General features: G+C 43.8%; 1 protein-coding gene across 1 annotated transcript in view; it reads right to left on the bottom strand.

The window, feature by feature from the left end:
• Positions 1-15994, bottom strand: part of CACHD1 (cache domain containing 1) — a 68060-nt gene that overhangs the window by 31563 nt on the left and 20503 nt on the right. Inside the window, exons 4-6 of the mRNA XM_009069676.1 lie at positions 13694-13800; positions 3519-3645; positions 811-955 (exon numbers count right to left, since the gene is read on the bottom strand). Of these exons, the coding sequence (XP_009067924.1) occupies positions 811-955; positions 3519-3645; positions 13694-13800 (379 nt within the window). The remainder of the gene's footprint in view (positions 1-810; positions 956-3518; positions 3646-13693; positions 13801-15994) is intronic.

Below are 15994 nucleotides of genomic sequence, written 5' to 3'. Positions count from 1 at the left end.
ACCATAGACATTATTTTACAATATTCAATCCCTGTAAAAGGAATTTACAAGTGTTATTCTCATAATATTACTGAGAAGACTTAAGGCAAAGATTATTATCAGCTGTTCTTCAACTTGATTTGACTGAACCTCTTCCTAGTTAGGAAAGAAAGTCTCAGAGGTGAGAATGGCCAAGGTCCAACCAGCAGAGTTACTCAAAGTAAAGTCCAAACTGAAGGCTTGTGGTGGTCTTACAGAAGCACTTTGAGGGTCCCTGGTTGTTATCTGTGCTGAAATAAAGTATAGGTTAAGCGACTATCTGTGGCAGAGCAGGATATCAGTCAGATTTCTCAGCCTGTTGCTGGTACCAGAGGTATCTGGGAAACTTCCAACCACTAAGCTCACCCTAATATCACAGCAGAATAAATAATCCCCATTTTCACAAGAAAAAAAAAGAGCCTCAGAGGTAAAATGAGTTGCTCTAAGCAATCTAAGACTTCAGAAGTCATCAGGCTCAGAGCATGGTTCTCTCTCCTGTATCACACTGTGAAATCTCTCAGATGAAGAAACCTTTAAAGATCACTCAGACACAAGAATTTGCCTTGAATGGGTTTTCCCATTTTTTCTCAGCCTGTGGATCCCCAAATATTTCCCCTGCAGCAGACAGGCTTCCAGAAGGGAGCTCAAGTCTCCATCACCCGTTAGAGGCAGATCACAGATCCACGGGAGTCCATGGATGTGAAGTTAAAAACATCACTTTGGATGAGAACTAAAAACTCTGGGCATGGCTGAAAGCAAGGAAAACATGCTCATTGCCAGGAGAAATCTCACCTTGTCATGTTCATCTATGGAGCTGAGGATGACCTGAGCAGCATCCTTGGCAATCTGCAGCTGTGTCTCTGTGACCGAGGCCCCGTGGTCCACGATGACGACGATGTGCTTGGACTGAGGGCGAACAGTCGAGACATAGACAGGCCTGAAGGAGAACAAACCCCAAACCACTGTCATCTGTCACCTTGTGATTGCCGCTAAAATGCTTACAAGTGAAAAACAGCCAAGAATTTAAGACTTGACCAACCAACCATGAAGAAACAATGAATTATAGAGGAATTTTTGCCTTTATGGAAACTTCTACTAGGAAACCACTGAGTATCTGAACATATGGAAATAGCACTCACTTTCACCCTCCTTCTGATGTTTTTCACCTAAATCAAGTCCTTCTCCCACTGCCACAGCAAATGCTTTCAGCTAGGAATAAGCAATTTTGCTGACATAGCAGCAGTGTTTGGGATCACTGTTTGCAGTTCTCATCAAGTCTTGAATTAAGCTTTGACAAGCAAGAGATGCCTCCTGATAAATCCTGGCTGCCAGGAACCTTACTCACACGTGGAAGTGCACTAGTAGGTATATGCTGGTTCCATGGCAAGTAAAAACCTGTGGGGTTGCATTAGCCAAGAGTGTTTGGGTTGTTGTAGCAAGGGAAGACTTCTGGCCAAGGAAGGGTTTGCTCTTGGTGCCCTGGAATGATTCTCACATGGGTCATGCTTCACAACCCCTTGGATCTGCCCCGTTTTACACTCCATGCCATGAGTTAACACTGGAGAAGGTTCTTGGTGCTTCCATGTGTCTGTGCTAACATCCAAAACCATGATTTCAGGGAGAGATGTGTGAAAGAGCTCATGGGCTCTTGTGCCAAGGTTTCAACCTGGAACAAATTAGGAAGATCTTCACCAAAGAGGAAGGATTAAAAAGGAAAGACAAATCTCTTTCCTCTTCAGTACAGCCTCAAAACTAGTTATAGTCAAGTGTGAGATTTTGGGATCTAAATTTTATTATATCAAAGGCAGCCACAGGAACCTTATTAAGAGAAAGGAAATGCAGAAGAGTTTAGACAAGGCACTGCAATAAACAACTGGCACAAATCAGTTCTTAACTGTAAAACAGCCTCCAGCTCTGCACTGTATTAATACCTAGAGCTGAAATAGGGCCTTTGATCTTCAAAGCACTCAAGTATTAACTAATTAATTCATCCCAACTACCCTCTGAAGTAAACATTACCCGAAAGATACCTCTTATTTAACCATAGAGAAACTATAACCCAGACTAAGTGATTTGGAGGAAATCACCAATGGTTTTAGTGTCAAAACTCTGACCAAGACTGGGGTAACACAATTCTCATGTCTTCAGACTGCACCTTCCCAATGCCACAGATAACTCAATCAAGCCCAGACACTTCATGCTTTGATGACACATAGAAGATACCATCTGTAAACATGGGATTGCTCAACCCTGACAGGTAATCAAACCCCTCCTTAGTCTCTGTGCACTCACCTGCACAGAAATGTACCTGGATGTGCTGATACTTCCTCTGCACAGACTCATTAAGTGGTCCAATAAGCTAATGGGTGACCAGAGATATTAAAGCCACTGCACCTTCTCAGAAGATTCCACTCTTGAGCCTTTATCAGTCCCACAGCAGTGGCAGCAAAAACTAGGGGAAAAATACTACACCTCAACTGCTTGGCTTCATGCCTAGAGAGAAGAAATATTCCTCTGTGCAGGAAAACAGGCACCATCTCACAGAATCACCGAATAATCAGAGTTGGAAAGGACTCATGAGGATCATCCAGTCCAAATCCTGGCCCTGCACAGGGCATCCCTGAGAATCCCACCCTGTGCCTGAGAGCATTGTCCAAACACTCCTTGAGCTCTGTCAGGCTTGGGGCGATGACCACTGCCCTGGGGAGCTGTTCCAGTACCCAAACACCCTCTGGGGGAAGAACCTTTTCCTGATATCCAACCTAAACCTCCCCTGACACAACTTCAGGCCATTCCCTTGGGTCCTGTCACAGGTCATAGAGAGCAGAAATCAGTGCTGCCCCTCATGAGGAAGTTGTATACAGGGATGAGGTCTCCCCTCAGTCTCCTCTTCCCAAGGCTGAACACTCCAAGTACCCTCAGCTAGTCCTCATGTGGCTTCCCCTCAAGGCCCTTCACCATCTTCGTTGCCTCCTTTGGATGCTCCCATGTATTTTTATATCTTTCTTGGTCCTTTTATCTATGGCTTTATTAGCAGAAAAAGGAAGTTTTCACTATTGCTGCTTCCATGCTGTGCCACCTGAGGTGGAAACCAGCAAAATGCCCTTTTAAGTGTCTCATCCTTCTACCCCTTTCTAAAGTGATGCCAAATCAGTAGAATATGTGTTCACTGCTTTATTAACACGGTCAAGTATGAGGCAAATATAAGACAAATTTTGCCTGCAGGCTGGCCTACTATTCACAAATCACTGCTATTTGCAGCTTATTTGATTTGGGAGAGGTGAGGAATCTCTATGTCTTTTTATTTTACTTCAAAGCTTCTCACAAGTGAAAACTGGTGCTGTGAAAAACAAACCTAAGGAAACCCAAGGGATTCCATCAGAGGTTACTCATGAATGTTGTCATCTTGGCAAAGAATAATGCTGAAGTGAAATCAGTGCTTGATTTCATTTTGAAATTGTAGTGTGTTGCCCAGGAAATTGGAAGGAGCAAAGTCCTACCTGCTGCGGTGTTCATAGCTGCCTTTGCACCGGAACTTGTGGGCTGGGAAAACAGTGAAAATCCCTTCTTCTGAGCTGAAATATTGCCACTTGATCCCTGGGTTGGACTTCAGGTTATCAGCAAGAACTGGAGGTTGGAGAGGAAAAATGAAGTAGAGTTACAAAGGCAGGTCCAACCTGAAGGTATAACTCATGGCTTCTGGTATGAGCTTGGAGAAGGATAACCAACATGAAGTACAAGTAGCTCAACTTGAGGACTGATAAAGCTTCATGTCTGATTTGTAAATAGTTAAAGTCTTTTGGAAACTTAACACTGGATTTGGCATTTTGTTTAATATGTGATGACAACTCCCGAATCTCTGATGTACAACCAGTTCCCAAGAAGCCAAGGCTGGAGGAGCAAGGAAGGAAGAGATTCAGGCAATTATATATAACATGCATCCATATATACATCTACACGTAATGGTAAATACATTGTCAACATAGTTTCATACAGGAAAAAACCCTAACTTTTAAAAAAATCTTGTGTTCTTTATACTGAAATAATCCCAAAATGTTGAACAGGTTTGTTGCTTCCAGCTCCATAACCCAACCTGTGACATTTACTTTTCTGACATCTGCTTAAAAATGGCTACATGAACATTGGCAGAGAGGCACAGAATGATTAAGTTTGGAAAAGACCTCCAAGATCATCAAGTCCAACCTTTGATCAATCACTTTGTCAACTAGACCAGAACACTAAGTGCCATGTCCAACTGTTCCCTGAATACTTCCAGAGCTGATGACTCCACAGCCTTCCTGGGCAGCACATTCCAATACCTGACAGCCCTTTCCATGGAGAAATTCCTCCTGATAAGCCCATAAAACTCAGAAGGAAGGAAAATAACAGTTCTTAGCAGCTCTATTGCAACTTTCCTCCAGGTCCCTCAGAAACCTTCCTGTGGCACATGCTACTCATTGCATGGACAAAAGGTGAAGAACAAAGGTCAGTGATATATTCCCAACTTGTATAGTTAAACAGGAACTAAGCTCAGAATACTACCATAGGGTGGAGATCTCAAACTCTCCTGTAGTTTACTGGCCACATTCATTGTCTGTGCCACAGACAGAGACAGTTGGGGCTGTTCAACCTGGAGAAGAGGAGGTTGTATGGAGACCTCAGAGCACCTTCCAGGATCTGAAGGGGCTCCAGGAAAGCTGCAGAGGGACTCTTGGGTAGAAACTGCAGTGGCAGGACAAGGAACAATGGGGAGAAATTGAAAGAGGGAAATTTAGGTTAAATCTTAGGCAGAAGTTTTTGCTGTGAGGGTGGTGAGACACTGGCACAGGTTGCCCAGAGAAGCTGTGGCTGCCCCAACCCTGGCAGTGTTCACAGCCAGGTTGGCTAAAGCCTTGAGCAACCTGCTCTGGTGGGAGGTGTCCCTGCCCAGGGCAGGGGGTTGGGACTAGATGATCTCTAAGGTCCATTCCAGACCCTTAACTTCCTGTGAGTCTATGATTCTAACGTGCACTTTCAGAATATGCTTCACATAACATTTATCTCTTAGGCAAGTGGTAAATGAACACAGAGAGTGCATCAAGCAGGAAAGAAGTATCTCAGGTCTGTGGGGGGGGGTTTACCTTTCTGAAAATACTGATGTTGCAACCCCCTGCCATGGGCAGAGAATAAATCCCATGGGCATTGGGATTTTTGCTTCATGGTTTGTGATGGAATTGTCCCAGGTGCCACCCAGAGCATGGTCCTCCACTGCTCTCCCTGCCAGCCTGGAGGGATGAAGGGAGCATTGTGCATCCCATAGAATCACCAACTTTGCTACACCAGTGACATTAGGCTTGCTGAGTCCCTTAAAACAAAAGGAAAAATGCTCCCAGGAGAGAGGGAATGGGAAGTTATTAGCATGGGAGTCACAAACCCCCCACACCACTATGGCAGTAAAAGGATTATATTCCACTCAGGACAAAACATCCTCTCTGCTTGCAGCAAACTGAAAACAAAACCCGAATGTTTGAATCATTTGGTTTCTACCTAACAGTTAAAGTAGATCTCATCAGCTTCAAATGAATTTTAAAAAAGTCCTTCCTTGCCCTTTCTCCTTTGATGTGCTTTGATTACACACCCAGCCACAACTGGCAGAGAGGAGCACTGACTTCCAGTGCTTCACCTTTCACTTCAGCATTCCCTTTGGGATTGACACTGAAAATAGGCCAATTTCATCTCCTGGATCTCAGTCATGATCCAATATGCCAATATTTGGGTTGGAAATGCCTGCAGGGCACATTTCAAACCTTAGCCAGACACTCTCCAACAAAAAATCCACTCTGAGTATACTTTGGGTTCAACATCCTCAACAGTTTAGCACTTACTCAAGTTTCCCAAACTGGCTGTGGCCACAATGTTCTCTCCACATTCAGCTCAGTGTAATTACCCTGGAAAAGCCACTATCTTGGGGTTTTCCCACTCCTCTTTGCCACAGTATTTTGTATTCCCACAGTGCCTACAAGTCCCAGTGGAAGTCCTGGGCTGGGACCACTGGGACCTGTGCAAGGATGCAGCTTGGCCAGCTGTGGCTGTGAAGAATTTGGTGCCTCAATGGACCAAGGAAGGCAGAAGAAAGGAAGAATAAGAAATAGAAAAAGAAAAGGGGGGAAAGGGGGGAAAGAGGGGGGAAAAGGAAAGGAAGGAAAGGGGGGAAAGGGAGGAAAAGGGGAAAAGAGGCAAAAGGAGGGAAAGGGGGGAAGGAGAGAAGGGGGGAAGGGGGGAAGGAGGAAAGGGGGAAAAGGGAAGAAAGGGGGGAAAGAGGGGGAAGGGAAGACATTAAATGATTTATGAGGGTTTTCGCAGTGCATTAATGACACAGTTGGGAACCAGTCCACACTCTGCTCATACCTCTTACTTTCTCACCCTTCTCCAAAAAATACCAGTTCAACTCCAACAAAGATGCCAGAGCATCTTTCTCTCTCTCCCCTGTGCACAGGTGACATTGCCTGGGGATGGTCTTCGGAGCCAGAAGCTTTGTGTCAGGAATTTTCACACTTGCAAAGAACTCTTCCAGAATCTTGCAATGGAACCACGAACAAATTTGTGAATATTGGTTGCTTCATCCAAGTTCCTCCTAAATTTCTATTTAGTACATTATTGTTTTACTCCTGATGTGATACTATGTGCCAGTTCTGATCTGGACAAAGAGCAGGTGGTTACAGACAGTGGATTCTGGACATCAGGAGGAATTTCTTCCTGGAAAGGGCTGTCAGGCATTGGAATGTGCTGCCCAGGGAGGTGGTGGAGTCACCATCCCCGAGGATGTTCAAGGAACAACAGGACATTGCACTTAGTGCTCTGGTCTAGTTGACAAAGTGGTGATGGGTCACGGGTTGGACTTGATGATCTTAGAGAACTTTTCCATCCTCAATGTTTCTGTGAGCAGGGACACAAAGCAATCTAAAATTTAAATATTGCCCAATATAGATGGAAAACTTCAGGCAAAAATCAGTTTTAAATCACAACAAATAAGCCAAACACACAGAGTTTCTAGCTCTTGTGGCTAGGACTACCAGAGGTTCCTCTCCTTGGCCCCCTCCAAAGCACCCATCAGATTTCCCTGTGAACTGCTGTTCACACGAGACTATAAACCATTTAAATCCTCCTTTTTCTGTCTAGCCACCAGGATTTCATAGTCCTGGGGGTGAAATATGGCAGCTGTTTTGTGTAGAGAGGCTGAATTTTTGGTATTTAAGGTTAGGATTTACAGAACTTGAAAAAGCTATTTTCCAATCAGACATCTGAACTCCCAGTTAAGGCCTGGATGAAACAGCTTGTCCTGTTTCATTTCACCAATAGCATTAAAATAAAGGAGTTTATAATTAAAAGGGTATTTTTAATCATTGTTATATTAAAGATAAACTTCTCATTCCCACAAGGCCACGATTTGTATTTATTTCCTCATGAGAGCATGCAGATTTCAAAGTGTTCATTTTTCCTTAAAACAGTTGTTTTTGAAACTCAGACTCCTTCCAGCCTCTGTGCCCCTCTGAGCTGCTTTTCCTTTTGACACAGTTCTGCCCATGTTTCCTACAGCAACTCTGTTAGTTCAATAACACCATCCCCAGAGACCACCAATTTTAGCCTAACTCTGCTTTTTTCCCCCCTTGTTTTGCCTATGACCACAGCAATCACCCAGCAGAGAAGCCACGGCTGAAAAAACTGTGATTGCCTTTTTAACTGAAAATATCACTTCAATTCTATTTTGTGGTCAGGGGAAAGCGATTTTTGCAAGTATAAGAAGGTTGGCACAAGTCCAGAGGAGGTCACAATGATGTTCCAAGAGCTGGAGCAGCTCTGCCATGTAGCCAGCCTGGGAGAGCTGGGGGTATTCAGCCTGGAGAAGAGAAACCCCGGGGAGACCTGAGAGCTCCTTTCAGTGACTAAAGGGGCTCCAAGAGAGCTGCAGAGGGTCTTGGGACAAGGGCCTGGAGGGACAGAACACAGGGAATGGCTTCCCACTGCCAGAGGGCAGGGCTAGATGGGAATATTGGGAAGGAATTGTTCCCTGTGAGGGTGCTGAGGCACTGGCACAAGTTGCCCAGAGCAGCTGTGGCTGCTCCATCCCTGGGAGTGTTCCAGGCCAGGCTGGATGGGGCTTGGAGCAACCTGGGCTGGTGGAAGGTGTCCCTGCTCATGGCAGGGGATGGTAGAGATGAGCTTAAGGTCTTTTCAACCCAAATCATTCCATGATTCTATGATTATAATTTTGTGCTACTGAGCAAATACGATTTTGCTTCTTTCAAGTGAGTATCGCCACTAAAGAAAGAGCCAGCCTTGATTCCACACTGCATGGAAGGAGCCAAGAGTCCAAGTCTTATCAATGCAGAAATCTTAGTGGAATCCCTTAATTCCAGGCACAGTCTGGGGACAAAAATGGCAAACTGGGATCTGCCCATGTCACTCCGAAACCTGTCCCTTCCTCTTAAAATGCAGCAGTATCTGACCCCAAATCCTGCTGCAGACTGGCAAAGTTGGAAAGCATTACCACGACAGCATTTGAAAGGATCATTCCCTCTAATTATAAATATCTCACAAGGCAAAAAGGCCTTTTAGGGAGAAAGTCCTGTGTGAGAGAGTTTGTACAACATCAAAGGGAATGCGATATGATAACACTTAGCACTTGGAGATAGCACTTTACATCTTCAAAGCACAGGCAAATCATTAACTAATTAATCTTCAAAGAACAGCACAAACAGTCAGGGAGGGGAAAAAAAGGAACTACTGAACATAATTGCTCATTATAAAAGAGTTTCTTACAGGCCTCTTTAGCATCACATTTGCGGAGCTGCAGAGCCCACAAGAACCAGAGGAGTTTCATTTTCAGGTCTCTTCTGACAAGTCCCTCCATGAAAAACCATCATTGTCAAGATGCTTTAGTACTCCTCAGAAGAAATGTGAAGACAGGAAGAAATGTGGTTGTTGCAAATGGAAAGACATTATCTTAACTGTCCAGAGCTACAAATCTGATCCGACAGTTTCTGAGTCAAACTGTTTTCGGTGCATGTGTTTGCACCAGGAATAAAAGTTCTGCAGCTCCAAAACATTAACATTCTGCTGATGGCATGAGGCAGGACAGAGCCCTGCTCAATCCTTGTTTGTTTCTGAAGGGAAACGAAGTAAAAAAATAAACCTTTCAGTTTCAGAATGAGCCCAAATTCCTTGGTGAAAAGGATTTGGAAGGAAAGGTATTAACTCTTCTGCTCAAATCCCGCCCAACTGTTTCACCTCACCCAAAAATCAGTTTAAAGTACAGCAAAATAAGGAACATGACCAAAACATCCCACATTTTGGACTTGATGATCCCTTCCAACTCTGGATATTTTATGATTCTAAGATTTTGAGTGATCAACACTTCAAATCAAGCACAGACAACATTTACTGAGCAACTTGGTGCCACCTCCGCATGTTGGTGGGGAAGAGCTCTCTGATAAAGCTGCCTGACTTGGAACAGACATTTCAGCTCTTTGAGGGATGAAATGGAGAAAGATTCACTGGTTCCCTGGTTGTTCAGAAAGAAATAACCCTGAAGGAATCTGATAACTGGCTCTGGGTAAGATTTTGTCATGTAACACATAAAGGACTATTCATGCCATCTCCTAATCTAACTAAGCAAAGCCTCTGATTCCATCTGAAGAATAAAGACTTTCTCCTTATCTGTTTTGTACTAATGGCTAAAAGTAATCCAGATGCAAAGCTCAACCCAAGATAAAACAAAATCGTGTCAAGGCATTCAAAAAAGTCACCTAATAGCAAGCAAAAAGGAGGCAAAAGTGTTATTTTTAAAGGTTAAGAGACACATCTGTTTCTTCCTTCCTCCTCCCTTCCCTAAAATTAATGTTTATCTTATTTTTATGTTATAAAAATCCAGTAGTAGTGCAAAAAGGGATTTCTGAGTTCCAGTCACACTGTTCAGCCTAGAATTTCGGTTGCTGTCCACACCAAAGGCTCTTCTAGGCTCTGCTCCTGTGGCTTGCCTGGAGTCTGCGGTGCAAATTCCATTCCCTTCCAACACCTCCAACTTCACCACTCTGCTCCCACTTTCTTCCACTGTGCACAGCCTGAGCCAAGATTAACATTTCAATAATTGAGATCGAGGTCAAGCAGAGCAGAGCTGAAATTAATGTCTTGCCAACAGCATTTTATAGGCTGAATTACTGAACCTGCAAAATTCAGGTGGGAAAAGAGAGATCCTCCTGGGAATTCTTTCTTTTAAGTTAAGAATGAAGTGATCAATTCATTCAGGAAGATGACTTGGTTGATGGACAGGCCAGGCTGGTTTTGGAAGCTGTAGACAAGCTAGAGTTCCTGCTCCTGGGCTGGAGGAGCAGAAGGCTTTCAAGCCTTGGATGATGCATGTGGAGTCCTTCCCACCCTGAGAAAGACTTTATGACACAATTATTGAGGAGCTTCCCATCCTGCATCTAAGTTAAAACAAGCAAAGCAAGGCAGGAGGGAAAAGACATGATGAAAACACCCAGATGTACCCACAACTCTTGGACTCTTCAAAGGAGGAAAATAATTGAGGCTGAGGTAGAGTCTCAACCAAAGTGCAATAGATGTGCTTAGACACTGGAATGTGCTGCCCAGGGAGCTGGTGGAGTCACCATCCCTGAAGGTGTTTAAGAAGAGACTGGACATGGCACTTAGTGCTCTGACCTGGTTGCCATAGTGGTGTTAGGTCATAGGTTGGACTTGAAGATCTCAGAGGTCTTTTCCAGCCTGATTGAGTCTGTGATTCAGAGATATTCCTCACTGGCTCTGCATGAGGACACTTCAAGAGAAGTAAGAAATATGTTTGAACATTATCCTCTTTCAAAGGTGGTTTTAATTTAACATATGTATGTTGATGATGTGTTGAGAAACAGCTCTTGTGCAGATTGAGGGCTCAGCTCTGAAGTGCACCCTGGAAGGGAAGGGGTTCCACAGAACTGGGCCACTGCAGAATTAAGAGAAAATGTAGAGTTTCCAGAGACAGATGACACTAAGTACTTTTAAAATCCATTCCTAACCTGACAGACATCTCCAGAGCTGTGAGGGTTCTGGTGCACTAACAGCACTCTGTCCTTCCAACCAAATCTGCCTCTCAGGCTGTTTATATCCCACTCTGTCTCAAACCAGCTATTGTCTCAGACCATGAATTCCTTTGGGCAGAGATTGATTTTTTGGCACAACAGCTCATGGCCCATGACTACCCAAGCAAGCACTACAGACACCACCAACACAATACCCTCAAACCCACAGAAAAAAACATTCCCCCAGCCCTAGAGCCTTCCCACACCCAGTTTATCCCAACCCCCAAGTATTTCTGCAGTCACACAGGGACTTTGGTGATGTTCAGCTCCATCATTCTGCTTGACCCTCCTGGCAGCAGCTGTCCCTGAAGCCACACCAGTCCCTGCGCTGGGGTGGTAGAGATTGAGATGTTGAGATGTCCTCAACTGAGGACCAGAGAAGGGAAGGTGGGAACCATCATCAACTGCAGTTGATGCAGTTAATACTAGAAAGAAGGTCTTCCCTGTGAGGGTGCTGAGGCACTGGCACAAAGTTGCCCAGGGCAGCTGTGGCTGCCTCATCCATGGAAAAGTTCAATGCCAGGTTGGATGGGGCTTGGAGCAACCTGGGGTAGTGGAAGGTGTCCTTGTACATGGCAGGGGGTGGGATGAGATGAGCTCTAAAGTCCCTTCCAACACAAACCAGTCTGGGATTCCATGATCACCTCTCAGACGTTCAAATACCTTTACCTGAGGAGGTGATGACTAAGGGTATTATGCCCCACCTATAGAAAACTTCTCACTTCACTAGTTGTGTGCCCAGTATCAACTTTTCTTTCTCAAATAAACCTGTTTCCACCTCATTTTTCTGCATCAAATCTGTCTCAGGCAATTTCTCACTGATGAAGCCCCCCCAAGGCTGTTTGAGCCAGGCTGTGTGTCTGTAACAGGAAAGCTGCTGTCAATAAATCCTCAAGCATTTCCCTGTTGTTCCTCTCCCTCCAATTCCCTCTTCTCTCCTGCTGCCCTTTCCTGCCGATGTCACCTTTTGAAGATTCTCCTTTCATCAGGAAGCTTTCGAGCTGGAGGCAAGGGAAGAGGAGGCACTGAGGCAACACAAGGCAGAAGTTTGAACACACATTCACTTGGTTTCTGTGAGAATTCTCCCCAGAAATTGAATTAAATGTTTACAAGGATGTGTAACTTCTTTGTTTTCCCCTATTCAAAAATCAGGAATATTTCTTTAATACTTTTTACATCCATTTCTGCAGTAGAAAAAGATGGTTTTACTTCAATAAAAGGGATTAAATGAGTCATTCAATGCTTTGCTTTTACAATAGAGTCTGAAACTTGATTTCAAAAACTATTCTGATTCACCATTATGTGATTTTAAACATTATTTTAGTAAGTTATTTGGGGTTTTTTTAATAAAGAGATGAGCAAAACAAAACCCAGTGAACCCTAGGAAGGGAACAAAGCCTGTCTTTAGGGTGGAAAACACCACACAAATCATGGTGAGGAGATGTATGGCAGGAAATGAGCTTGCCTGGCCTGCACCTGCATCCAAGATGTGGGATGGGATGGAAGAGAATCCATGGGGACTGCTCATTTTGCTTTTGGATTTTACTTCTTTTTACATTGCATTAGAAATGCAGAAAGCAGAGCTAAAAGAGACACAGTAAGGGAGGTTAGAGAGAAATCAGGAGTTGTTTCACTGTTTGTGCAAGATATGCAAATTCCCTGTGCTTGGTGAGGATGGAATGGCAGATCTGACACTTCTTTAGTCTAGGTGGTACAATAAATCAGCATTTTATTCCAAAATACATGCAAAAATTCAAATAAAATTCAAAATATCCCAAGTCTGCATTACTTCCCCCATTAGTTAACAAATAAACCTCCTAAAACTAAACCCACAACCGAAGTCTATTAGGTTGATGGTTATTCCTCTAATTTACAACACTGAGGCACCATAAAGAGTTGAAATAAGATGGAACAGCTGGACAAAAGTATGACTAAACCAACTGAAATCCCTCTTTAACCCACCCTGACTAGTATGCAAAGAAAACGTTGGTGCAAAGAGGCCCAAAAGCTGAATTTTTCAGGGATAATCATATGAATTTTGATGCTAAGCATATTTCTAACTCTATAAGTGCATCTGGAAAAGGCCCTGACAAGACAAAGAAAGGAAGTATTTTAAAATGCCCTTAAATTTTGCAGTTTTTGCATATCACAATGTCACATTAGCTGCACTCAGCTAGGGAGATCAGAGAGACCTCCTTGCATGGCCCTTCAGCAGTGACACTGCTGATGCCAAAGCAGACAGAGACCTAGGAAGGAAAGTGCCTTGGAAAAAAAATTAAAAGGAAGAACTAAAAAGTGCATAACCCACACCAAAATTCTCCACGGTAGTTTGGAATCAAACTTTCCTGCAATTTTTCTCAAATACTTAACTAAGGGCATTACTCTAGGCCTCATCTTTCAATGGTGAAGTCTCAAATGAAGAGCAGTGTGACAGTTGGAAGCAGAGAGAAAAGTTGTTGCTATGGCAATCGATGCTAATTCTCTGTGCCGAGGAAAGGTTTGAGTCTAATGGGAAAAAAAACTGCAACAGAAGGAAAAGAGCCCCAAACTCTGCTACTCACCAGAATTTAAGTCACGTCCAGGATTGAAGGCTCTGCTGTTGACAGTGGTAGAGAGTCTGTCACAGCTGATAGTTCTGGAGACGTTGGTGTTAAAATTGCCATCAAATCTGAAATGACAACAACAGGATTAGCCATCTAACAGGATCCATTAAACCTACACAGCATTTCCAATGAAAATCTGTGTTTTGGAAACTCCAATGTTATATATATTTTAAGGGTTGTGGGAAACTTGCATCTACTCTCTGCAGTGATATGTTGTATTTTGTTGAGGGAAAATTCATATTAGGTATCAGGCAGAAGTTTTTCCCTGTGAGGGTGGTGAGACACTGGCACAGGTTGCCCAGGGAGGCTGTGGCTGCCCCAGCCCTGGCAGTGTTCCAAGCCAGGTTGGCTAAAGCCTTGAGCAACCTGTTCTGGTGGGAGGTGTCCCTGCCCAGGGCAGGGTGCTGGGGCTGGATGATCTCTAAGCTCCATTCCAAACCCTAGAATTCAATTATTTTCCTCCACCATAATCCCAGAAAGATAGGATCAGGACAGTGGCACTCTTTCATGTAGGTTTCAACAACAGAAATTCCAGCTTGGTAAATGTGTTCTGCATCCAGACATGGCATTCGGAGGTGTTTCCTCCTGTTATCAAATGAAATTTTTTCTGACTAGAGACTCTTTCACCAGTACCATTGGTTCACCTTATTGAAAACTGTTCTGCATGAAGAGGATTTCCTCTTCCTGTCTTTAGGAAAACGACCTAATAGAGATCTAGTCTCCCAGAGCAGCTGTGGCTACTCCATCCCTGGAAGTGTTCCAGTCAGGTTGGTTGGAGCTTGGAGCAACCTGGGCTGGTGGAAGGTGTCCCTTGGAACGGGATAAGCTTTAAGGTCCTTCCAACTCAAGCCAGCCTGCGACTCTGTGATAACAGAACAGTTGCAAACCTATTTTCTGTACCAAAACTGAAGCATTTACATTCCAAATAGAAGGAATTTGACAGTCTGAAGTTCTGTTACATTTTGGTTAGGTTCAGTAATTCAAATGCATTCATAACTTAATGCAAAAGGTATTCTAGTGCATAGTTCTAAAGATGATAAAATATTAAACCAGTGCCTTAATAAAATTTAGAGAGACAAGGATTTAAAGGGTTAATGGAAAAAGGTTCTAAAGGCTTATAAATAACTGAAAACAATTCTGAAGCTTTTTAGGACTTCTATGCAGTTTTGTATCATTTGCATAGGCCAATTTGATTCAATAACAGTTCTGTGACCTTGAATATTGAGGTGACATTGACAGTGTGAGTGCTCTTGTACTTCAAAAAAACTATTTACTTCTTATTTAAGAATTTCTCTAATATTAACCTGTTCCTAAGAAATGACAACAAAGTGAGGTCTGCATAATATCCCCTTCTGGACCAAGAGCCCTAAAGAGCCTTTCTTGTGTGAAAGCTGATAGGGAACAAGTCTTAGAGAGAAACTGGGCAGAGCAGAGGTTTGTTCAATACTGTCAAGACAAAACCAGTAAGTTCAAACTACTTATCATAAAATCATAGAATGTTTAGGGCATGGACCTTACCTTAGAGATGCCAACCCCCTGCCCTGGGCAGGGACACCTCCCATCAGACCAGGCTGCTCAACACTTTATCCAGCCTGGCTTTGAACACTGCCAGGGTTGGGGCAGCCACAGCCTCCCTGGGCAACCTGTGCCAGTGTCTCAGCATCCCCAGGGGAAAAACTTCTTCCTGGTATCTCAGTTTCACTCTGTCAATTTCTCCCAGTTGCCCCTTGTCCTGTCACTGCAGTTCCTAATCAAGAGTCCCTCTGCAGCTTCCCTGGAGCCCCTTCAGATTCTGGAAGGTGCTCTGAGGTCTCCACACAACCTTCTCTTCTCCAGGCTGAACAGCCCCAACTCTCTCAGCCTGTCCTTATAGGGAAGGTGCTTCAGTCCTCTCACTTAAATGAATATGGTGCTCAGTAAGGATGAGAAGACACTGATTTTCTGGTTCTAACCTTGCAGAGTGCTAGCTGTAAGGGCTGGTTTGTAGTCACAGACAATAAAACAATTCATTTCCAAATCATCCCCTTGAAACAACAATTAGCAGAAACAAAACCCACAGACAGCTGGAACTGGTTACCACAAGGAAATTTCAAGTTAGGACCACAGGAAGAAAGGCTTTGTAAGCAAACTAAACCTCTCCTAATTCAATCCATTTTCTTTCAGCTCAACTCAAAGCAATTTCATCCTGCAGGGTCGTAGCTACAGCAGCTCCACATCGGCCAGAGGCAGGACTGGCCAAGAGCTTTCCATTTTGAGGGC

This window comes from Acanthisitta chloris, unplaced genomic scaffold (genome assembly GCF_000695815.1).
Source record: "Acanthisitta chloris isolate BGI_N310 unplaced genomic scaffold, ASM69581v1 scaffold12302, whole genome shotgun sequence".
NCBI classification, from domain to species: domain Eukaryota; kingdom Metazoa; phylum Chordata; class Aves; order Passeriformes; family Acanthisittidae; genus Acanthisitta; species Acanthisitta chloris.
This window is presented reverse-complemented; position numbering and strand designations above follow the sequence as displayed.